The sequence below is a fragment of the Tachypleus tridentatus genome, chromosome 6, assembly GCF_004210375.1.
Source record: "Tachypleus tridentatus isolate NWPU-2018 chromosome 6, ASM421037v1, whole genome shotgun sequence".
NCBI lineage: Eukaryota > Metazoa > Arthropoda > Merostomata > Xiphosura > Limulidae > Tachypleus > Tachypleus tridentatus.
In genome coordinates this window covers 143,980,567-144,003,739 of record NC_134830.1, presented here as the reverse complement: position 1 = coordinate 144,003,739, position 23,173 = coordinate 143,980,567, and the positions used below count along the sequence as shown (strand labels likewise).

Sequence of the window (23,173 nt, the reverse complement as noted above, 5' to 3'; positions counted from 1 at the left end):
AATAATTTCTGTGTGTTATATTTACTTTGATGTGTTAAACACAATGATAATGCTGAAAATTCCTCTTTTTTATTTCAATGGAATTTTCCTGTGTGACGTACAAACAAATTTCAATGTACTGCTTCTAAGAACATTATTGTAAACAATTGAAAACCATTATAACCTTTTAGGAACATATGTTGGTAGCTAACTGTATTAACTGAAGTGTAATTAAGTACAAAATAAGAGTACCTCTATGGTATGCAGCCATCGCTGGGGTGGAACATATTGATAATCTCCATACACAGGCCACAATGGTCGATGATCACCACTGAGAAGAGAAAAAAAAAACACTTCATTCTGTAATACATTTTATTTAATTCACCTATACTTTAAAGATCAGGTGATTTTCAAATATTTGTCTACACAACGGAATAGATATACATAAACTAAAACATTCTGAAAACATGTAGGTCCAAGAAGTCTTGATAAAAATGAAATGGAAACCCTATAACCCGAGCACTTTCGAAAGGTGGACCTTTCTTCTTCAGATTGCCCCTGAAGGTTATAGGGTTTCCATTTCATTTTTATCATAAACTGAAACTAATATTTACAAACACAAATACTTCATGAGAAAGTCAATTAGATAAAATATTAATAATAGCTCTAAAAACTGATTTAATCTTAATATACAATGTCAATCATTCAGTCTCTTAATTTTAATAACCAGAGTTTCAATGAATATTAACCATGTTACAGTGATATGCCTGGATGACATTTTAATTATGAGTATTTGATCCAGGTTGATAAAACTCTGAAGCTATGCTTTGTTTACTGGTTGATTGTTAAGACAGAATATAATTTAATGACATTTATCATGTCCTTTTGTTTGATAAAATGTAATCCCACACCCTATGAAACAGGCATGTACACTTTAAAAATATGTAGAATGAGAATCAGTGTTATGGTTTTTTTTAAGTGGTCCATTAAAAAAATCTGTCAAAACATGGAAAATGACACAGAATCAAATACCTTAGGTTGTTCTTAAACGTCACAGACACCTACAAAATCAAACTCTGTGTACAACTTATATATGGCATCAGAAACTTGAGCATAGTGACTTATTTTCTTAAAATTGTTTGAAATCCTTTAATACAAACCAATAAAAAGTATTCCAAATTTGTGCATAAGACAGTATCAAAGCATATTTTAACAGTTATTTCTAATTTAACTCTATCTTAGGTTGTGTGACCAGTTGGTCAAGAATGAGAGATGTGTACTTCCCAAATGACCAATTAAACATCACCTCAAATGTACCACTTTCTCAGAAACATTTCAGTGTTTAAAAAACAACACTTGATAACAGGCTATAAATAACATGCATTTTAGTGTTATCTTTTAAAACCTGTGAAGTTAACTTGGCCAGTTTATGAATGATACCTGCAAACTACAACATAAGTAATGCACTGCACACTCACAAGCAAGTAACTTTTTATATATAGGCTCTTTCTTCCTCTGGTTATTTTCAGTTCCAAAGAAAATAATGTTTACAGCAAGTAAGTACTGGATATATTAACAGGTTTAACCATATAAAAAATATTGGATTCGTACAAAAATAAATTCATTTATCAGATAATGTTTTCATGAAATCACTAAAACTAAACACAAAAATATAAAGTAAAAATAGTTCTGGCCATTAATGGGTTAACTAAAATTTATTTTGTTTCCATAAAAAATATTCATATTCACTGATGTTTAAAGAAACACAGCAATACCTTTCCAATTGTTTTTCAAGACATTTTATAATAAACTGATTAAAACAGTATTACTTACTAAGTTGGTATAGTGGTGTTATAGACAATCTTTGTGTTCATGCATAAGTGGACCGGCTTAAGGAAGGAAAGAATTAATACATTATTATAAACGTATTTCAGACAACCACAGCTAAAACTATACATTCAGGATCATAATATTTGTTCAAACCCATAATGTAAAGTTCCATCAACTATAGTTTCATTTGTGCCATATTTACAAAATATGCATGCATTTACAAAATTTTGGAATCTAACTATTTCAGCATTAACTTTTACATATTATTAAATGAATAAAAATCAGTTGTGTTTATGGTCGTTTTTCTATATATAATAGTGATTGTTAATGATTAATTAAAAAAAGATTATCACAGTTGATTGTGCCAACAGTCCCAAAATAGGCATTTGCCCTAGCAAATGCATGTGTGCACATGTATCATACATCAATCTAGATTTTTACTTTCTTATACACTAGAACATGGTTTTTCCTCATATAGTGAGTCAAAGTTGACACAAGGAGTAGAAAGCAGATTTTTTAAATTTATTCTACTCCTAACTACATCCATTATGTAATCAGGTATTTAAATATAGAGATCCACACAAAAATATAACTTTTTAAACCTCTCTCCTTTTAACAGTAAGGTTTAATAGTGCACTTGTGGTTTTTACAACAAAAATACATGGAATAACCACAGCCCTATGGGCAATAATAGAAGGTTTTTAGGCCTATATTGTAGTTAATAACCGACTCTATACTATACATCAGGCTGTATATGAAAAAACCTATTCGACGTAAGTTCAAGATGCCCTTCTCATTACATTCCTATCCAAAGTTATAATTTTCCTTACTTTCAATATTCTTAAAATATATTTCCAAAACGTACTTATCTCTCTACTCATAAGATTAGCTAGAATCCTACACTGGTAATTAGAGCTAATGTAAGGGAATAACAGAAGCATACCTGAAAGATTCTAAATTCCTATAGGGGTGGAGGATAAGTTAGCAAATTGGACAGAATAAAGCAGAAGGTTGTTATAAATAGAGTTCAGTCACACTGGATTAATGTCCCAAGTAAGGTGTCTCAGGGCTCAGTCTTAGGACCTAAGCTCTTTTTGATTTACTTAAATGATATTATGAAAAAAAAGGTAAAAAATTACTTAAATTTATTGATGATATTGAGATATTGGATATTGGTGGCTATGAGGATGTTGCTGCTGATTTACAAAAGGATTTAGATCATTAGTGATTTGGGCAAACAAACAGATGACATATTTTAATTATAATGAATGCAAGATAATGCATGGAGGTTATAATAATTTGAATTATACATAAAATTCTGATATACTAGTACCTCCTTTCACAAGATTAACTGTTCTCATTCAGTGCTGCCCTCTATTTGATAACTTTTTATTTCCAGATGCCACAAGCCTTGCGCTCTCCTCCATTGGAATTAGTACATTCCAAGGTGTATCTCATACAAATCATCATGAATTATCCATCAACCACTAGTAGCAGGGCATGCAACTCCCTCTACATTCTTCTAACGAACTTTCACTTTGAAATATGACAGAAGGTGTGAGGAGGAATGATACGAAGTCTGAGTAGAGGTAAGCATCTATCTGAAATACATTTTCAGCATAGAAAAATTATAACTTACAATATGGCATATAACTCCCCTCATAATATGAGCTTGAATCCTACATTAAGATGTAGGATTGCCAGTGCAAGGAAATAAGAGAAGCACCCCTGAAAGAGTCTGAAGAATACCCCTGACCATGAGAGAAAGATATCAGGAGATCAGAGAAGGGACTTGCACCACTTCCGAGACAGATATAGTCTTTGCCCATGTGTATAATTCCTAAACATAAGGAAGAGAATCATAAGATAGAAAGGCAAAGATGCATCAGACCATACTTGGCAAGTCAACTATATCCTCTACAGGGTACCAAGATCCACATGAGGGTAGGATAAAGATCATACCATCTTTACCTCCAACCCAGTAATTAGAGATTCAGATCCACTCAGATTACTTGGTACTACACAAGAATCAACAGCCTACAACAATCCAAGAGTGACCATCAAGCACTGAGAGGATGGATTTAGAAAGGACTTATGTAGAATAGTTTATTCAAATTCAACACCTCAAAAGTGGGAACTGATGTTCTTGTGATGGTAAGATGAGAGTTCCCAATCAAAAGGAGTGATTTGCATTTACAACAGATCAACTCCAGTTGGTATGGAATGTGTAACAGGAGGCCACATCAACCAGTTCAGTAATGGATCAACTCCATTGTATTATAAATGGTACAAGAAAACCACATTATCTTGTAAGGTGCTATGGATTAACTCCAGTGGTTGTGGATATCGTTGAATCAGTAAATAGTGTAAGGAGGCCACATTATCCAGTAAGGTGGTGGATCAACTCCTGTGGAGACCACATTGCATTTATACCAGCAAAACACCACTACCCTACTCTCAACTAAATTATTATAGTCAACGTTTCTGTGGAATCCATTCAGGAGAGTGCCTCCATGATGAACCTCTCCAGTGGCTTGAAACTGGAAAATAATAAGAGCTCCCATATTCTACTTAAAGAAAGAAGATAAGTCCAAAGAAATGTTATCACCATAGACAGTGCAAAGACTGAACATTAAACTCTATTTTGAAAAGCAGACCATATTAAGTTATTCACTCAAAGCATGGCAGAGATGGTCAACTGTCTCCTTCTACTTTACCCATGCAGACCATGGTTGGTACAGTCTGGAACAAACATGTTTATGAAGCAATTATCACAAGGTAGATAATTTTTCAGCAATCTTCTGAAATATCCATCTCTATGGTGAGTGCATGGAACCATGAACAACAAAGCAAGGAAAAAAGGAAAATTTACAAACTTTACCAGTTAAAATTGCACCAAAGTCTGGAGCATGGCCACAGGTGGAAGATGAAACCTCAACATGGACAAAAGCATAATGTGATGTAGAAAGCGAGAGACAAAGTTACTGCGCATGGTCCACACACCAATGTGGAGAATCTCCTCCATTGAATGATGAATTTGAGAAATGATGGAAAAATGTGGGAGATGGAATGGATGGAAGGAAATATGGATTAAGGTATGGGATGAAGAAGGTAGAGAGGAGTAGGCCAAACAGACCAGAAAGTGGACCCAATTTGTAAGGGAGAAGGATCATAAAGAAAGGAAGAATGCAAGGGAATAAAAAAGATGGTTGTGCATACCCCAGAAGGTAGTTGTATGTGTAACATCACACCTCAGATCCCTCACTGGACACAGAGTTTATCAGGGTCAGGACAAAGGTAAAATTAGGAGACAGAAGGTGGGACATAGGAGAAAAGAAGGAACAACATTAATGAGTCTTCATAAAGATATAAAGGAGAGTGATTAGGAGAAAGGTTAAGAGAGGTAGGGCAATGGCAAGTACATGAAATGTCAATGGCAAACAAACCTGACTACCAATATCCACGGACCAAGAGAAGAAAGAAACGTCTTAAAGAGAAAATAAAACAAGGAGAAAAATGAAAGTGGCTCAAACAGAGGTAAAGTCAGAACATACAGGTCTACAGTAATGACCCAATTAGGAAGGGATGGGTGCCTAGGAGGCCCCTGAATCCAGATGGAATGTTTTAACAGAGTGAGAATAAGGAAAGTGAAAACCCCACACAATAACTAGAAAAATGGAAGAAGAGGGCAACCTAAAAACCAGAAGATAAATATACTAAAGACCCATAAGTAAAAGGCCAGGTGAAATATTCTGCCATCTGTGCTACAGAAGGATAATTAGCAGGAAATTCCCTGCCAGCTGACCAACAGCAGAAGATCTTTCATCTGCACTGGTATACTTCCATGGAAGATGGACAAATGGAAATAGCTAACAAGGAAATTAATCTATGTGTGAAGCTGTACCTACTTGCCAAATGCCAGAAAAAACAAAGCATCAAGATGCAGGATTGGGGATCAGGGTTGACATGGAAGAGAGGACAAACAGGGAAAAGTGGTAATAGGTAAAGACTTTAGAGTCTCAAAAACCAAGGTTATGCTGGCCAATGGAGTGCAACAGGAGGACTCAACAACGAGTGAAATGTACCACAGAAATCAGCCATTGAAGCAATCAGATCAGAGAGTATACATAAAAGTACATGTGAGATCAATCCTGGAAGAAGGTATCGACAGCCAGAGGTTGTGTAAAGGGTACAAATAAACAAAAGAGAGACAACTGTGATTGAGGCTCATGTCAAGTGCATTCAAACACATTTAAGTAATTTATTGACCATTCCTTCACTATGTCATTGAGGTAAATCTAAAAGAGCTAAGGTCCTAATACTGAACCCTGAGGTACCCTAACTGGGGCATTAATTCAGTATGACTGAACTCTATTTAAAACAACCCTCTGCTTTCTTCTAGCACATTTGCTAATTATGCCCCACATGTATAGAGATAATTTTGTTTACAAGCCTTTTATGTGGCAGTTTGTTAAAGGCTTTCTGATAATCCCAGAACATAAGATCTATACCCTTACTCTCACCAACAAAAGCATTAACCTTTTCAAATAACAACAAATGATTTGTAAAGCAAGGTTTTCCCTCAGTGAAACCACATTGACTATCCACTAAAAGTTTAAACTTTGTTAAATACCTTTTGCAAAGCATCTTTCAACACACTTTCCAAAACTTTTTCCCACAACTGATATAAAGCTAATCAGTCTATAATTACTGGAACAATTTTTATCACCACCCTAAGTGATAATATATTTTATGATTGCATAAAGCTAACTTAGAGTTAAAAAATTCTTTAAATAATTTAACATAACAAAGTGACTTAATAACACACAGATGGATTTTTAAGAACCTTTGCCCCTCATCAAAATAAACACAATCAGTATGGTCACTGAACAGTGTGCTGGTGTATTCTACCAATAAGAACACTCTTGTTTCGATACTGAAACAAATGGTTTGTTTATCTTTAAGTTTCCATCATCAGCCCACTTGAAATAAAAATGTATCTCAGAATAGCTGGTATGGGTAATAACACTTTTATTGAAAAGGGGGGAACAACATTTCAATTTTCCTAGGTCATCTTTAGGTTTAGAAAGAGAGAGTTTGGAAGTGACGTTCTAGGACATGTCTTAGGGATGAGAGTATAAAAGGGCTCCTGGATTGTTACATTCACACTCACACTGTAATTCTAACACAACAGGTTTGTCACCCGATTGTTAATGCTCAATACATGAATACCAAATACATAAATATGGAACAGAGGACTTAATATGCCAATAAGACTGTTTTGCTACAATACTCTTATCACCAAGTAATTACTTACTATCTAGAAAATGGTACTTAGAACACTTCTACAAGCTCTATAGATCCTCCTAAAATATTATTTCAACAACGTATTAAGATGACTAGTGTTTGCTTTTTTTTTATTGCTTCCATGCACTTAACACTGAAAAAATAACTTTTCTTGTTTTACTTACGATATAATTAGATGGAACATTTTCACATTTTTCCACTGGTAGGACATTCTGTAAAAAAAAACATATGGTACACTTTTTTTTTAAAGAAATGAAGATTGAATATTTAAATAAACACAACTGTGACATATAACAAATTTTTATCTAGTTGAACATATGATTTTATAACCAATGCAGTACAGTTTCTACAGCACTCATTACCTTTCTTTTTTAAGAATTATTAAATCACAAAACAAAATTTGAGAGTCCAAAATCAAACAGTGAATTATCCACCTTGTTTAAACACATTAACAAACATGTAACTATTTTTCTACATAATTAGTTCTACCTTAAAGTTGAAATATTTTCACCAGCAACAATGAAGCTGAATATTGTCTACAATTTTTGTATTGCAATATACAGTGCTACAGAATGCTATAGATCCTCCTAAAATAACTATAAGATATGTTATATTAAAACAACTTTGAATATTCAAATCAATGAGCCATTATTATTTTTATATTTTTATATTCTCTGTCATTTTGTAAATAGTGTGATACCACCAAAAGCTAATTACTTTTGGGAAGGGTATGTAACAGCCTTTTCTGGAAAAAAAAAAAAATTCAACTCTTGGATTGTAAAGATATGTTGAAATTAAGGATTTTAGATTCTTAAAGATAGGGATATTTCTCATAATTAAGAGCATTTGGAAAACAAACAAACAGGAATACAGAGGAACTAGGAGCACCAGGACCCGCAAGAAACAAGCCTGTAACAAGACAGATGGGTCATTCCATGTCAAATCAGGTGACCCCCCTCAGAATGCCTTGAAAAAATTCACATGTGCTTATCTACCCATATAATGAAAAATTCCCAAAGATTAGATCAATATCTCTAATAGTTTCTGATTTACAGTGCTGTAAAATTTAGTTAATTTTTTTTATTTTTGGCAAATTCATTTTTGGACAACTTTGGCTGATTAAAGCTGCAAGAGTAATGGTGGTAGAGGCTGAAATTTGCTATACTGACTGAATTAATCTCACAGAATTCAGAAATGATCTCAAACCAAGTTTATCTCTCTTAGGATTTTCAGTGAGGCTGTAAACTCACCTGAAAACCCAAAATCGTAAAAAACATTGGTTTATGTAATAAGCCATAGCTCTAACACTTAATATGATACAAAGCTGAATTTTGTTTTCTAATTTCATATAACATATCACCTGATAAATCTGCAATTGTTGTAATTAAAAGTATATTAGATCTCCTGTAAAAAAATTTAGTTGCATGTAACTTTTTATGATTTAGCTAAAAATAACCCTACTTCTGGCCACAGTTTGACCATGTTACAAGTTATTCAGCCTTTTCAGATTTTTACCATATATTTGTACATCTCTGAATATGACCTACAAAAAAAATCAAGATGGTGTACAACCTATTTTTTGAGTTATAATTTTTTAAAGTATCTTCTGACCATACATTGTTTACTTGACAAAAAAAATTCAGTTCAGGTGTGTTACTGTGTGCAAATATATCCATACAATTTTGAAAAATACCTGTCAGATTTTATGAATCCCACTGAAATATTCTAACCAGCCTTTCACAATGTTAAATAATGAAGTTGTAAGAACCAAGAAAGAATTAATTTATTTCTGAACAAGTTTATTGGCATAACTAGTTAGATCACATGGCAATGCAAATATATTGTGTATGCATTACAGTTATGGAGATATGGCTGAGTTTAAGATTCATAATATAATAAATACAAAGGTAAATCAGACACAAAAAGCACAGTGCTACAACAGGGGATAACTGAGAAAGATTACAGTCACACCAAACTGCAATAATCATGACAATGAAATGTTTCAAAAACTGCTTTGGCAATAAATTAGCCTTAACAACATCAAATAAACATTGCTTTGTTCAGACAGCTTGAATAATGTTCTGAAATTCAAGTTTGATTATGTTGAGATCACTTTGACTTAGAATACAGTGGCGAGCACTACTGCCTTGCACGGTAGGTGCACTTATCAGACAAAGAATATGTTGGAAAGGAATCCAGCTTTCATCTTTATGTGACCTTGCAGGCCATGAGAACAATTTGTTTCTTGATTTCTTCATAAATGACACCAAAACGTCGAAATGTTCATCTGATCTATCTTTTCTGTTTCCCACATACCATTCATGATCGTATATGCATGCCACATATTTCCCTGGCTACTTATTGTCATTGCTATCATTAGACCCTATTTGAGCTGCTGCAGCATCACTTTCACTGCAACTACCAACAGTTACAACTGTGTACACATCATTATCTGATAGCCTTCTCATGTACAATTTGTTGGTAGAGTGAGGAATAAAGCTATGATGTGGCCTAATACCTGCCACAGTTTTGCATTTTTCATAGTGCTCAAGTAAATCAAACATTACACAATTCTGCAGAACTGGTTCCTGATTGACAAGAAAGAACTGAATGCCCTGAATATGGTCCTTTGCCCAATGGTACATATCAGAAACACTTAAAATTTGATAATTTATTATTTTTCACAACCTTGAATTTTTGAAGATCATGTTCAGAGATGTAAAAATATATGGTAAAGGCTGATTAGAATATTTCAATGGGATTCATCAATTATTTCAAAATTGTATGGATATATCTGCACACAGTAACACACCTGAATTGAAGTGCTGTTTTTCAAGTGAACAACATATGGTCAGAGGATACTTTAAAAAATTATAACTCAAAAAATAGGTTGAACACCATCCTGATTTTCTTTGTAGATTATATTCAGAGATGTAAGAATATATGGTAAAAATCTGAAAAGGCTGAATAACTGGTGACATGGGCTATTTTTAGCTAAATCATAAAAAGTTACATGCAACTAAATTTTTTTACAGGAGATCTAATATACTTTTAATTACAACAATTGCAGATTTATCAGGTGATATATTATATGAAATTAGAAAACAAAATTCAGCTTTGTATCACATTAAGTGTTAGAGCTATGGCTTATTACATAAACCAATGTTTTTTTATGATTTTGGGTTTTCAGGTGAGTTTACAGCCTCACTGTGAAAGTCCTAAGAGAGTTAAACTTGGTTTGAGATCATTTTTGAATTCTGTGAGATTAATTCAGTCAGTATAGCAAATTTCAGCCTTCTACCACCATTACTCTTGCAGCTTTAATCAGCCAAAGTTGTACAAAAATGAATTTGCCAAAAATAAAAAAAATTAACTAAATTTTACAGGGCTGTAAATCAGAAACTATTAGAGATATTGATCTAATCTTTGGGAAGTTTTCATTATATGGGTAGATAAGCACATGTTAATTTTTTTCAAGGCATTCTGAGGGGGGTCACCTGATCTGACATGGAATGACCCAGGTCTTCACTCACAATATTTCCCTCTCTTTACTTCACTTATTAAAATTAGACACACATAAAAAACAAAGTTTAGTAATTAAACCTGTGACATATATTAAATATCAAAGTCTAGTATCTTGTAACATATAAGAATCCACAAACACAAAGGCCAGTGGTAACAGTGAGAAATGTGATCAAGGAGGATCTCTACCTCAAAAAATTACACAAGTCATGTTTATACAAGTTTCTTTAACAACACTTCTGTTCAAACATTGAATATCTCAAGAAACTGGAGAATGAAAGCAGATATTCATATACAAGTCCATGCAAAGTACTTGTCCAGTCATTGGGGACATCACCTGAAGATTTCTGGGGATCACTGTTAACATGAAAATTGGAAAACCATCATGCTTGTACATTACATAGATTATGAAAAGCCAAATGAAAGAGAAGTAGTGCTTTGAACATGACAACCTTATGACATGACAACCTTATGACATGACAACCTTATGACATGACAACCTTATGACATGACAACCTTATGACATGACAACCTTATGACATGACAACCTTATGACATGACAACCTTATGACATGACAACCTTATGACATGACAACCTTATGACAGAGTTTTGCACAAAAAAATGCAAGTCAGTGAGACATGTGGTCATTAGAGAATGGCTGGAAATTCTGATATAGACTATAAAAAGGTGGTAAGTCTCCAAAATCTTTTAATAACTTATAACTTAACCACTATATTTTGGGTGAGAATATTAGCTGATATCTTCAATCGTTACACCTTTAAATCAGTTTTATGTGGGTTTTTTTTTCAAATTAAAATGTCACCACACATGCTGCTATACAGAAAGAACTCTGCATACAATACTGTGTAAACCATATGCCTGGAACACTAGTATATCTCATCACTTAGAAACATAAAAGACTCTAGCTTGACATCACTTTATACAAATATAAACATAGCAGTTCGACACACCAAACTCTTAAAGAGTACAGCAATACATACTGAAATAAAATGACATCAGGATGTGCTGGTATATTGATAATACTGCATATCTCTAATACTTAGTAAATTTACAAGTAAACAGACTTTTGAAAAAATGCAAGGTAAGTTACTGTTTACTAACTGCTCCTTCAATTGACAAAATCAACAATACTAGTTACTATATCAAAAGTATTTACTCTTATATCATAAAAAATTGACTTTCATTGGTAGCTTAAGTTTTGTATTTAGGACTAACCTAAATCTCCTAAACTGGCCAAACTTTGAGATGTTGTGGACTTTAAAGCTGAAAATATCAACAGCACCCAACTGAGGAAACAATGCATTCTTAATCTTTATAACCAGATACGTAATAATAAAATAATTAATTAGCTATGCCTATAATGATGTGGCTACATAACGTTTCATAGAAACAAAGACATCATGATGTGTAACAACCACTCATGAACCTCAACAATAAAAATGTATTTTTTGTTTTTTTCATGTGTATTTGTGTTTATATTTTTTTTACTCATATTCACACTTCATACACAAAATTTATCACAGTTTTAATAGAAGCTCACCTCAAGAAATGAAAGTGGATTTTTTGGATTATAACAGGTATATTCCACAGGTGATTCATTCCAGTCAATTTCCACACCTGTCTGTTGTGAAAATTCTCATTACAAATTTTCAAATAGTGCAGTTGTTTTGTTAAGATTACAGTCTATACTAACGACATAGAAAAATATTTAAACAGGGATCTCATTAAATAAAAATATCGTTAACACTTTTCTTAAGCAAGGCTAGATGGTAAAAATGAATAAACTGATAATACCATTCGTTATAAAACATCAGTAATTTATGATGAAATGGTGAGTATATTAATATTAAAATAAATTATACAGTTCCTTAAAATCTACATTCATAATTACAATATTAATAACTATTTAATCTTTTTATCAGCATAGCAGGAATACTTTGACTTTATTCAAAACTAGCAACTAGATTGAACCACACATTACAAGTGATTCTTATTTTGTTAAATTAATACAAGGATCATGTACATGACATCACACTATATTGATATAACTAATGAAAATCACAAAGATGCACAATGAGTTGTCTATGCTCTGCCTAACTGGGTTATCAAACCCTGATTTTAGAATTATAAGTCCTCAAACTTACTGCTGAACCACAGAGGATTAAAGCACCTACAGAAGCGAACACCTACCTGGGTCAGTTGTGAACTTTGAAATTTAGTGTTTTTTGGGACAACTCAGGTGAACCCAAGTTCCACACCTCTTGTTAGTGTTAGCTATGTAATACCAAGTGAATTAACAGTGAAGAAATGTTTGGCTTTCTTATGGTAACCAATTTCATATTAGTAACTACATCCCTCAGAGCACAATCTTGTAGACTAAACATAATTAATGTTGTATTTGACAAATATAGTTAAACTATATGCACCTGCTATTATAACCTTAAGCATGTCCATTGATTTATTTCACAATTAATCAAGTCATAATGTAACAATAACCCTATGTATACAAAGATCTTTAGAGACAGAGCTAAAGTATGGAAAATGTCATTCATTTCTTTAATTAATATTAGTCATCCTTTTTACAAGAATAAACTACACATCAATTAAAGGTCCACGAAATCAGTTCATTGGACCAGCCCTAACCTAGAGAATGAATATTACTGTAATTTCTAATTTATGAAGTATATCTAATGACACAAGCCATCTGTCAACAGTATACAAAACATCAAGTGTATTACAAATGTATTTATTCTAAAGATAAGTCTGTGGATTTCCAATGTAAGTAAGCCTAACAAGTCAAGAGTGCAAGTTTGTTTTCAAGAGTATAGCAATGAAGTTAAAAGAAAACAGACATGAAAAAGTTTAGAGTTAAAACTAAGATAAATAACTAATTGTCTGTTACAGTCTGTAATAATTCTAGAAAAAAAATAGTATTATTTGTTTAATTTCAGGTTTTTCAGTTTTTCATTTCACTGTACTTTCAGGATTTTAATAGAGTTAATGTTAGATAGGGTAAATAACAGATAAAGTATATAGAATTATAGTAAGCATCACTACATCTAGCTCAAGAAATATAGGATTAGTCCAGTGAACCTGCAGCATACACCTAGGGTTAACCTCCAAAAATTCAGAAATGAGCAACAGATGGGACAAACAAAAAAGTTATCTTACATTCTTACTATTTCTCCTTGATGTTCTCTGGCACCAGTATTAACATGAATAATAAAAACCTTACAGACACATTACTATCCAGGTTGACTGTATTAAATGACAACACTTTTAAAAATTTGTAGTGTTAAATTTAATTGGAATAATGTGATATTAGCTAACTATCAACTGGTGTAAATAATGGTGCTTGATGTACTTGTACCAAGTGCAAACAGAAAAATGACAAAAACCGTTAATCTAGATTCCATGGCATTATTATACAGGAATATATTAATTAACACTGTCTTATAGAAGTGCCACTATAGATGTTTAAATATCTGGTTGTATACGTCTGTTCTAAGTAATAGGGTTTTGATCCTAAACCTAATGTTGGTTACTATCAAGTGTCACTTTCTTACTTGCTGTGGTATGTTGGTGTGTGTTGACACAAAGACATGATATCTAACTGAAAACACCTTAGATGTGAAAAAAAGGATTTAGCATGTGGCATAGAAAAATTAAATCAATATTGGCAGCCAAACTGGTAGGTTCAGTTATGATATGAATTTTGCAGCAAATATTAATTTATTAGTTAGCCAGACCACATTTTTTATTCAACTTGGGGCATTATGGTGGGTAAAAAAAATATGCGACCTGGTTAACTAAGGAATGAATATTTGTTGGAAAATGTTTATCAGTGTTATAAGTGTAGCTACCAGTTTCACCACCAATTTTAATTTTGTTCCTTTAAGTCACATGCTTAATCCTTTTGTATACACACTTTTTTCACATCTAAGGTGTTTTTGATTAGGTCCAACATAACAGGAGCTGTCATTTATGCCATCAAGTAGAAACAGAGGACAAACGTGGTAAAAAGAGATAAACTGCATGCATAGAGACAAAACAGAAAAAGAACATAAAAGTCTTATTATATCTTGTGTATAAGTATTATACAAATAAGCTTTCTAACCTTCATACAAGTTATAAAGAGCATTTATTAAAGAAAGTGTAAAAATTTCAAGACTTATTATTGTCTTTACCTTTCCATCATCACAAAAAGAACTGGCTATTCCCATTTTAACTCCATGTTTCTCATCTTTGAGACTTTCAGGCACTGTGAATCCTGCGCTTGATTCTGGAACCAATACTCTATTGAAGAACTTATCTAATTTGCTTCAAATAAAAATAAGAACCACATCAAAGAACATTTCTGACTGTGTGAAATACATATCTTGAAGACAAGTACATCTCGAGATATCTTTATATCTCAAAATACAATTAATCAGACAGAGAGAATACATAACTTTAAATTATGATATTTGTTCAATAAATTTTCCATATTTATTAAAGGAAAGAAATAATATACAATAACTCCCAATTAATAATGCAATAATTACAGATTCTAGTTGTTTCATAAACTGGTACTTCCTTAAGTTGTTGAAATGTCATAACTTATACCACTATTACATTGTAAACAACCCCATGCTGCTACATAATACGACTTATAGATAATACAATTTATCTGAAATGAGGAATCACAAAAAACATTGTTTGCCACTGTCCTGAATCTATATCTTGAGGCAATACTGGATTATTTTTTTTTACAAATAATTTCAAAGGAATGATCAAAGCAAATACTATCCCAATCACACTTGAATCCCTCTCTAAGGCAATATTAATCATTAATTTTTTTGAAGAAATAAAACAGAAACTTATAATTGTACAGAAAAATTATTTATAATTCATTTTTCAACTATTCACTAATTTTGTCATTGACTACGTTATACTAGCACAAATTTTATCTGAGTTATACAGAAAAATAGGCAGTTAATGAAACATTACCTTTTGATTTTCTCCTGCAATGTTCCTCTTTTTATGTGGGACAAATACTGATAAGGACCCAAATGAACTGCTATTAGCTCTGAAGTACTAATAATTACGATTCCAAGAATTACTTCTGAATAGAAAGTCTTCATTTTCTCAAGTGAAAAAGAAACAAATTACCTGGAAAAGTATATTACAAATATAAAAGTACAATTCTCCACCTACCTGCCATACTCACATACAAAAAAATAAAAAAAAATTATCCTAAAATTTCTTTTAGAGTATTAAACACAATCAACTACAAGCAGCTTTTAAGCATTAATCAATAAAGTTCATAAAACTGTGTTAAATATACATTACCATCTCAACATGCTGATTAAAGCTGGGTGATTACTGGACCTTGATAACAAACTGATCTTCAGGTTTTGAATCAATTATTCTCACAAGACAGAACAATAAAACAACTGATAATACTACAGACTAGGTTTTAATATCTAGAATAGGCAGAGCACAACAAACAAACATAATAATAATACTTCAATACCTTAAATTAATTTCACGAGCTGTGAGAATACTTGACTAAGCTGAACAAACTTGAATTAATCAAAAATAATACTGAAAAATCATAACTATATGATGATAACTGGTGGTTTGAATAATCAAAAACAGTAATAACTGGAAACAGTAGTTTTAGTTAGTGCATTAATTTTGTGATGCTGATTTAATCATCTGTAGTGTCCACCAATTTCATCACTAGGTGATCACAAAACTATATATAACTCTAAATGTACCAAGTGCATTTTCATAACTTTTAACAAGCTGTTATTAAACATTACAACTTTGTTGTATGCAGAAATCAGAATCCATAATAAAATATTTTTTACTAAAGATTTATCAGTGAATTAAGAAGCATTTATATAAGTGAAAGATGATTTTTTTATGTTAAATACACTTATTTTCACCTTACAGATTTTGTACTTCATTTATACAATCTCAAGAATCTCCTAATAAATATAGTTGTTTTTTCAGTGAATCTGTGGCAATTCCACACACATCTGTTTGCCTTTGACTGGAGTTAGTTGGCATATTCTGTTTTTGTATATATTTCTAGTTGATGCATATCATATTTCAGGATCCAATCAGGTGACATCTGTTGCTTGGTAAGGTGTGCTTCATATCATGTTTGCACAAGTTATGAATAATTCCATAATGCTTGCTGTTGAGGTGAGGTGTTTCTGTAAGACCACTGGCAGCTTGTCCAGTGGCATATGTATGTTTTTTGTCTGTTTTTTTAAACAAAAGTTACTAGTTTCATTTATAAAGGGCCATCACTCATGGACCTCACATGTAAAGCACAGGGGGATTTCTGCCCACCCCTACTGATCTATGTTTCCTACAATCAAGTTCTATCTGCTTTTTAAACTAAAGAATTGCAGACAACCATACTGCTGCCTCTGGTGTGTCATTCCTCTGGACTCCTCCACATGTATATTCCCTCACTATTTCTCATAGCAGAGCATGGTTCCCAGTTGTTAGAGTGGTGGACTATGGAGGTTTCTCCCAAGTGGGTTCTGAAAAATAAAATAAAGCATTCTAGCTCATGTGTACCAATGAGGGCCAGAGTTGTTATAATCTTTACAGTATTGAGTAATAAATTATACAATTACATTCAGTATCTGGGACACTTCACTCATATGTTTTTACTTGTGCAGGCCACACTTGTTGATCATGTATGTTTTATGCAAGGCCCAGATAGACCACACTTAACATCAACACAACCAAAAGTACTTCCCCTGCATGTTTCTGCCCAGATGGACCACACTTGGCATAACTCAGCACAGACTAACATGTTTTAACTCAGTGGAAAACACTTGGTATAATCCAACATATTTCATACACTTCCCCTGGATGATTTTTACCAGAGCAGACCACACTATCAAACACACTTCATATTCCTTAAGCATTAGGCATGTATTGTTATTTTGTTTTTCTCTCTAGGTCACTTACTGATATTGTGCTATGATTCACTATCACCATGCTTGGTACTATGTTTTGCTTCTTACAATAGCTCATTATAGCATGGATGTGGAGCATTTCAACTGGATGTTTTACCTGAATGGACTGCACTATGCATGATTTGATATAACCCATGGCACTTCCCTTGGCAAATACATATCAGAAAGAGAGGTTGCATTACTCATAAGCCTTTCCAGGTTAGTTAACACCATACTGATTCATGTCATAGTAATACAGCACTTCCTTCAACGATTTGGTGTTGTACATCTCTTTAGTGACTTCAATGATCCCTGTCAATTCAGTTCCACCCTAACTGTGTTACTGTATTGATTGCTGGGTGAAGAGCACATCTGCTCCACAATTAGTGCTGTATGCCACTGGGGAGTTTTCTTTTCCTATTCAAGCACACTTGTTCTTTCAGTGCAGTCTCTTTCCACTTGATTTGAGATTTATGTCCCTTCACTAGTCTCTCCACCTTGGCAATGTGGGATTCTAGCTTTAGGGAAGTAGAAATGGTACTGTTTCAGAAGTTAGCATCTCCTTGCTCTGAAAATGTATTTCTGATAGAGACTTGCCTCCAATAACCCACTTCCCACCTAACCTCCCCAGTGAAATGCCAATGTTAGTGGTTTGTGCCTGCCAATTTTTGAAAGTCAGGATTGTTCTAAAATATTATAGAAAGGCAGCTGTGCCAGTATAGATGGAGCAGTTCAATTTGTGGATTGTATTCACATGATCAGCATGTTCCAAAATGCCACAAGAACTGGTGCAGTGAATATTTATTTTAGGAAAGCTTAGAGGGCTGACTAGGATCAAGGTAGCTTTGGATGATAGGAGGTAAGTACTTATCAGAAATGCATTTTCAGATTAGGAAAATGTTAACAACTAAAATGGAGAATTAATAACACAAGTGTGACATGAAAAGAGAATGTTGTTTTTTTTAATATTTCCTTATGAAACTAAGAAATTAAAACTTGGATACTTTAAAACCATGAACTATACACTATGTTAAATGCCCAGCTCTAGTCTGATGCAATAAAACTTCTGAAAAATGTATTTTAATTATTAATGAAATACATGAAAACAATTCCTCTTCTATAAAGAAAAGAGTTCTAGCATTACATCTTGGTATTACACGAGCACACACACAAATTGATACAATATAAACAAAGCTATAAGTTAAATACACCACAACCAATATAATTTTTTGTATTACTTACACAAACTCTAAGACCCCTGGAATACAAGTTTGTCTTATTTTAATAATCAGAACTCTTGTACAATTAGAATTAACAAATTCCACAAAATCAAGGCAGCACTATACGTGTATCCATATATCATAATTTACTTGATTTATACAAGAAACACATCTGGATTTCTGGTCAATTTTCTCTCATTTCATTAAAATATTTCCTATGCCTTTAGTGTTAAAAACCTCACCTAATATACTATATCAATACAGAACATTAATTCATGTCTTTGTCTACAACAATACTTGTACTGTACTTCTGCAATTATAAAATATGTCTAAATGGATTCTAAAACAATTCAGAACAGCAATTTGATACTTACATCAGAGAATGTATTAAAACAGTAGTAAAAATTACATAACCTCTTTAACAACACAAGTACCTATTCTGTGAAACAATATTTGCTTTCTAAACCTTAAGATACTTTTTAAAATGTATTTTTTTTAAGGTTAACTGATAATAGTCTCATGGAATTCATTACTGCTATGCTAATTTTACAAACTATGTACAGGAATTGTGATAAATCATTTCACAGGCTGGCATATCGTGTACATAATTTAAAATATTCAAAATTCATCACATAATTACAATAACCCTAAATGAATAAAGACAGAAGTATTTCTGCAAACTGATTGTTACATATAAACATAAAGAAATATCCGAAAATACTAGACGAGTGACATTCACATAGTGAACAACTAAAACAATCACATTCTGAAACACATGTACAAATACCAATTCATTTATACAGTAAACCCTAACACCAGTAGACTGAAACATACATGGTTTCTACAAGCCATATTAAGAATAAAAGCTACTAACTCTGTCCTATACATACTAATATGCAAAAGTTCAGCATAACTTGGTATCAAAATTTCACAGTAATTAACACAACTCTATATCATAAACTTATCAACAATAAACATGTTGTACATCCAATACTATCATGTGACTAGTAACTCACATCAAACGCTTAGACATGATAATTGCACAAAATGCAAGTAGGAACATTGTATCTTGTTATTATTAGAAGTTCTCTGTGTGTAATGTAATAAGGGTGCAATGCCTGTATCTGAGGGTAAATGTAATTGTAGGATAATTTTCCACATCTGGATGACTGTAAGGACGTGAACTTAGTATGTTTATGCTTTGACAAAGTTTTTGATGAGGTGCCACACAAATGATTATATAAGGAAATCACATGAGTATGGGCTGAAAAAATAATAATTAATAACACCAACATAATTATGCTAATTAAGTTCCTACTGATATTATTAATGCAAAAAGACAAAGCAACACTTTACACACACACACTAAATCCTGAGGCACTCCACCAGTAAAAATCTCAGTTTGAGTGGATTTCATTAATAGTAATCTTCTGCTTGCTTCTATTCAACCTCCCTATAATCCAAATAAATTCTTGGGTATTTCTAGCTGTATTAAGGATTTTGACTTACTATGAAATGACTTGTATCAAACATTAAGTTATATAAATAGTTGTAAAATGCCCTTTAAGTCTAAAAATTGCAAAGTAATGGATCTGGGTTATCATAATTTAGATCAGACATTTCATATAAATTAGAATCCACTCAACAGCATGACTGAAAAGGAAAATTAGGCACAGCGTGGATTAGCCACTCAGCTAATTGGAACAGTGGTATGTTGGTACAAGCAATGATGATAAAATTTAACATATGATTTGAAGAAAATGTGTGCCTTTTGGTCAATGTAGGTCATCTTATCCATTAAACTTTAGAATAAAAATAAAACACTTAAAGAGCCTTTATCTTTCAAACATTTATCATACCTTTCCTTATACTCATTTAAATTTACTGCATTCACCACATCTCAAGGCAACCCATTCCAAAGGTAAAAAATCCTGTTAGAAAAACTATCTTAACTGAGAACGAGTCTTACACTGCTAAAATCGATATTTGTGTTCTATAGTCTTATCTTCACTATTAAGTATTAAAAAAAACATTATGCATATACATTATCAATTCTCATAAGAATATCAAACAACACATATACATTATCAATTCTCATAAGAATATCAAACAACACATATACATTATCAATTCTCATAAGAATATCAAACAACACACATACATTATCAATTCTCATAAGAATATCAAACAACACATATACATTATCAATTCTCATAAGAATATCAAACAACACATATACATTATCAATTCTCATAAGAATATCAAACAACACACATACATTATCAATTCTCATAAGAATATCAAACAACACACATACATTATCAATTCTCATAAGAATATCAAACAACACATATACATTATCAATTCTCATAAGAATATCAAACAACACATATACATTATCAATTCTCATAAGAATATCAAACAACACATATACATTATCAATTCTCATAAGAATATCAAACAACACATATACATTATCAATTCTCATAAGAATATCAAACAACACATATACATTATCAATTCTCATAAGAATATCAAACAACACATATACATTATCAATTCTCATAAGAATATCAAACAACACACATACATTATCAATTCTCATAAGAATATCAAACAACACACATACATTATCAATTCTCATAAGAATATCAAACAACACATATACATTATCAATTCTCATAAGAATATCAAACAACACATATACATTATCAATTCTCATAAGAATATCAAACAACACATATACATTATCAATTCTCATAAGAATATCAAACAACACATATACATTATCAATTCTCATAAGAATATCAAACAACACATATACATTATCAATTCTCATAAGAATATCAAACAACACATATACATTATCAATTCTCATAAGAATATCAAACAACACATATACATTATCAATTCTCATAAGAATATCAAACAACACATATACATTATCAATTCTCATAAGAATATCAAACAACACATATACATTATCAATTCTCATAAGAATATCAAACAACACATATACATTATCAATTCTCATAAGAATATCAAACAACACATATACATTATCAATTCTCATAAGAATATCAAACAACACATATACATTATCAATTCTCATAAGAATATCAAACAACACATATACATTATCAATTCTCATAAGAATATCAAACAACACATATACATTATCAATTCTCATAAGAATATCAAACAACACATATACATTATCAATTCTCATAAGAATATCAAACAACACATATACATTATCAATTCTCATAAGAATATCAAACAACACATATACATTATCAATTCTCATAAGAATATCAAACAACACATATACATTATCAATTCTCATAAGAATATCAAACAACACATATACATTATCAATTCTCATAAGAATATCAAACAACACATATACATTATCAATTCTCATAAGAATATCAAACAACACATATACATTATCAATTCTCATAAGAATATCAAACAACACATATACATTATCAATTCTCATAAGAATATCAAACAACACATATACATTATCAATTCTCATAAGAATATCAAACAACACATATACATTATCAATTCTCATAAGAATATCAAACAACACATATACATTATCAATTCTCATAAGAATATCAAACAACACATATACATTATCAATTCTCATAAGAATATCAAACAACACATATACATTATCAATTCTCATAAGAATATCAAACAACACATATACATTATCAATTCTCATAAGAATATCAAACAACACATATACATTATCAATTCTCATAAGAATATCAAACAACACATATACATTATCAATTCTCATAAGAATATCAAACAACACATATACATTATCAATTCTCATAAGAATATCAAACAACACATATACATTATCAATTCTCATAAGAATATCAAACAACACATATACATTATCAATTCTCATAAGAATATCAAACAACACATATACATTATCAATTCTCATAAGAATATCAAACAACACATATACATTATCAATTCTCATAAGAATATCAAACAACACATATACATTATCAATTCTCATAAGAATATCAAACAACACATATACATTATCAATTCTCATAAGAATATCAAACAACACATATACATTATCAATTCTCATAAGAATATCAAACAACACATATACATTATCAATTCTCATAAGAATATCAAACAACACATATACATTATCAATTCTCATAAGAATATCAAACAACACATATACATTATCAATTCTCATAAGAATATCAAACAACACATATACATTATCAATTCTCATAAGAATATCAAACAACACATATACATTATCAATTCTCATAAGAATA

General features: G+C 31.6%; 1 protein-coding gene across 10 annotated transcripts in view; it reads right to left on the bottom strand.

Moving 5' to 3' along the window:
- The window catches only part of LOC143253927 (uncharacterized), a 43,853-nt gene that overhangs the window by 15,564 nt on the left and 5,116 nt on the right, over positions 1–23,173 (bottom strand). For 4 of the 10 annotated variants that reach the window (XR_013029895.1, XM_076508531.1, XM_076508538.1 and 1 more), the window contains exons 2-8: positions 16,594–17,202; positions 15,650–15,811; positions 14,848–14,980; positions 12,201–12,281; positions 7,281–7,328; positions 1,813–1,868; positions 232–310 (exon numbers count right to left, since the gene is read on the bottom strand). Coding sequence is in view for 9 of the 10 variants with exons in the window: in XM_076508531.1 (XP_076364646.1) it covers positions 232–310; positions 1,813–1,868; positions 7,281–7,328; positions 12,201–12,281; positions 14,848–14,980; positions 15,650–15,783 (531 nt within the window). In the remaining variant the exon portion in view is untranslated. Of the gene's footprint in view, positions 1–231; positions 311–1,812; positions 1,869–7,280; positions 7,329–12,200; positions 12,282–14,847; positions 14,981–15,649; positions 15,812–15,991; positions 16,570–16,593; positions 17,203–23,173 lie in introns of those variants that run through there. The other 6 variants (XM_076508535.1, XM_076508532.1, XM_076508537.1 and 3 more) reach the window with 4 other exon arrangements.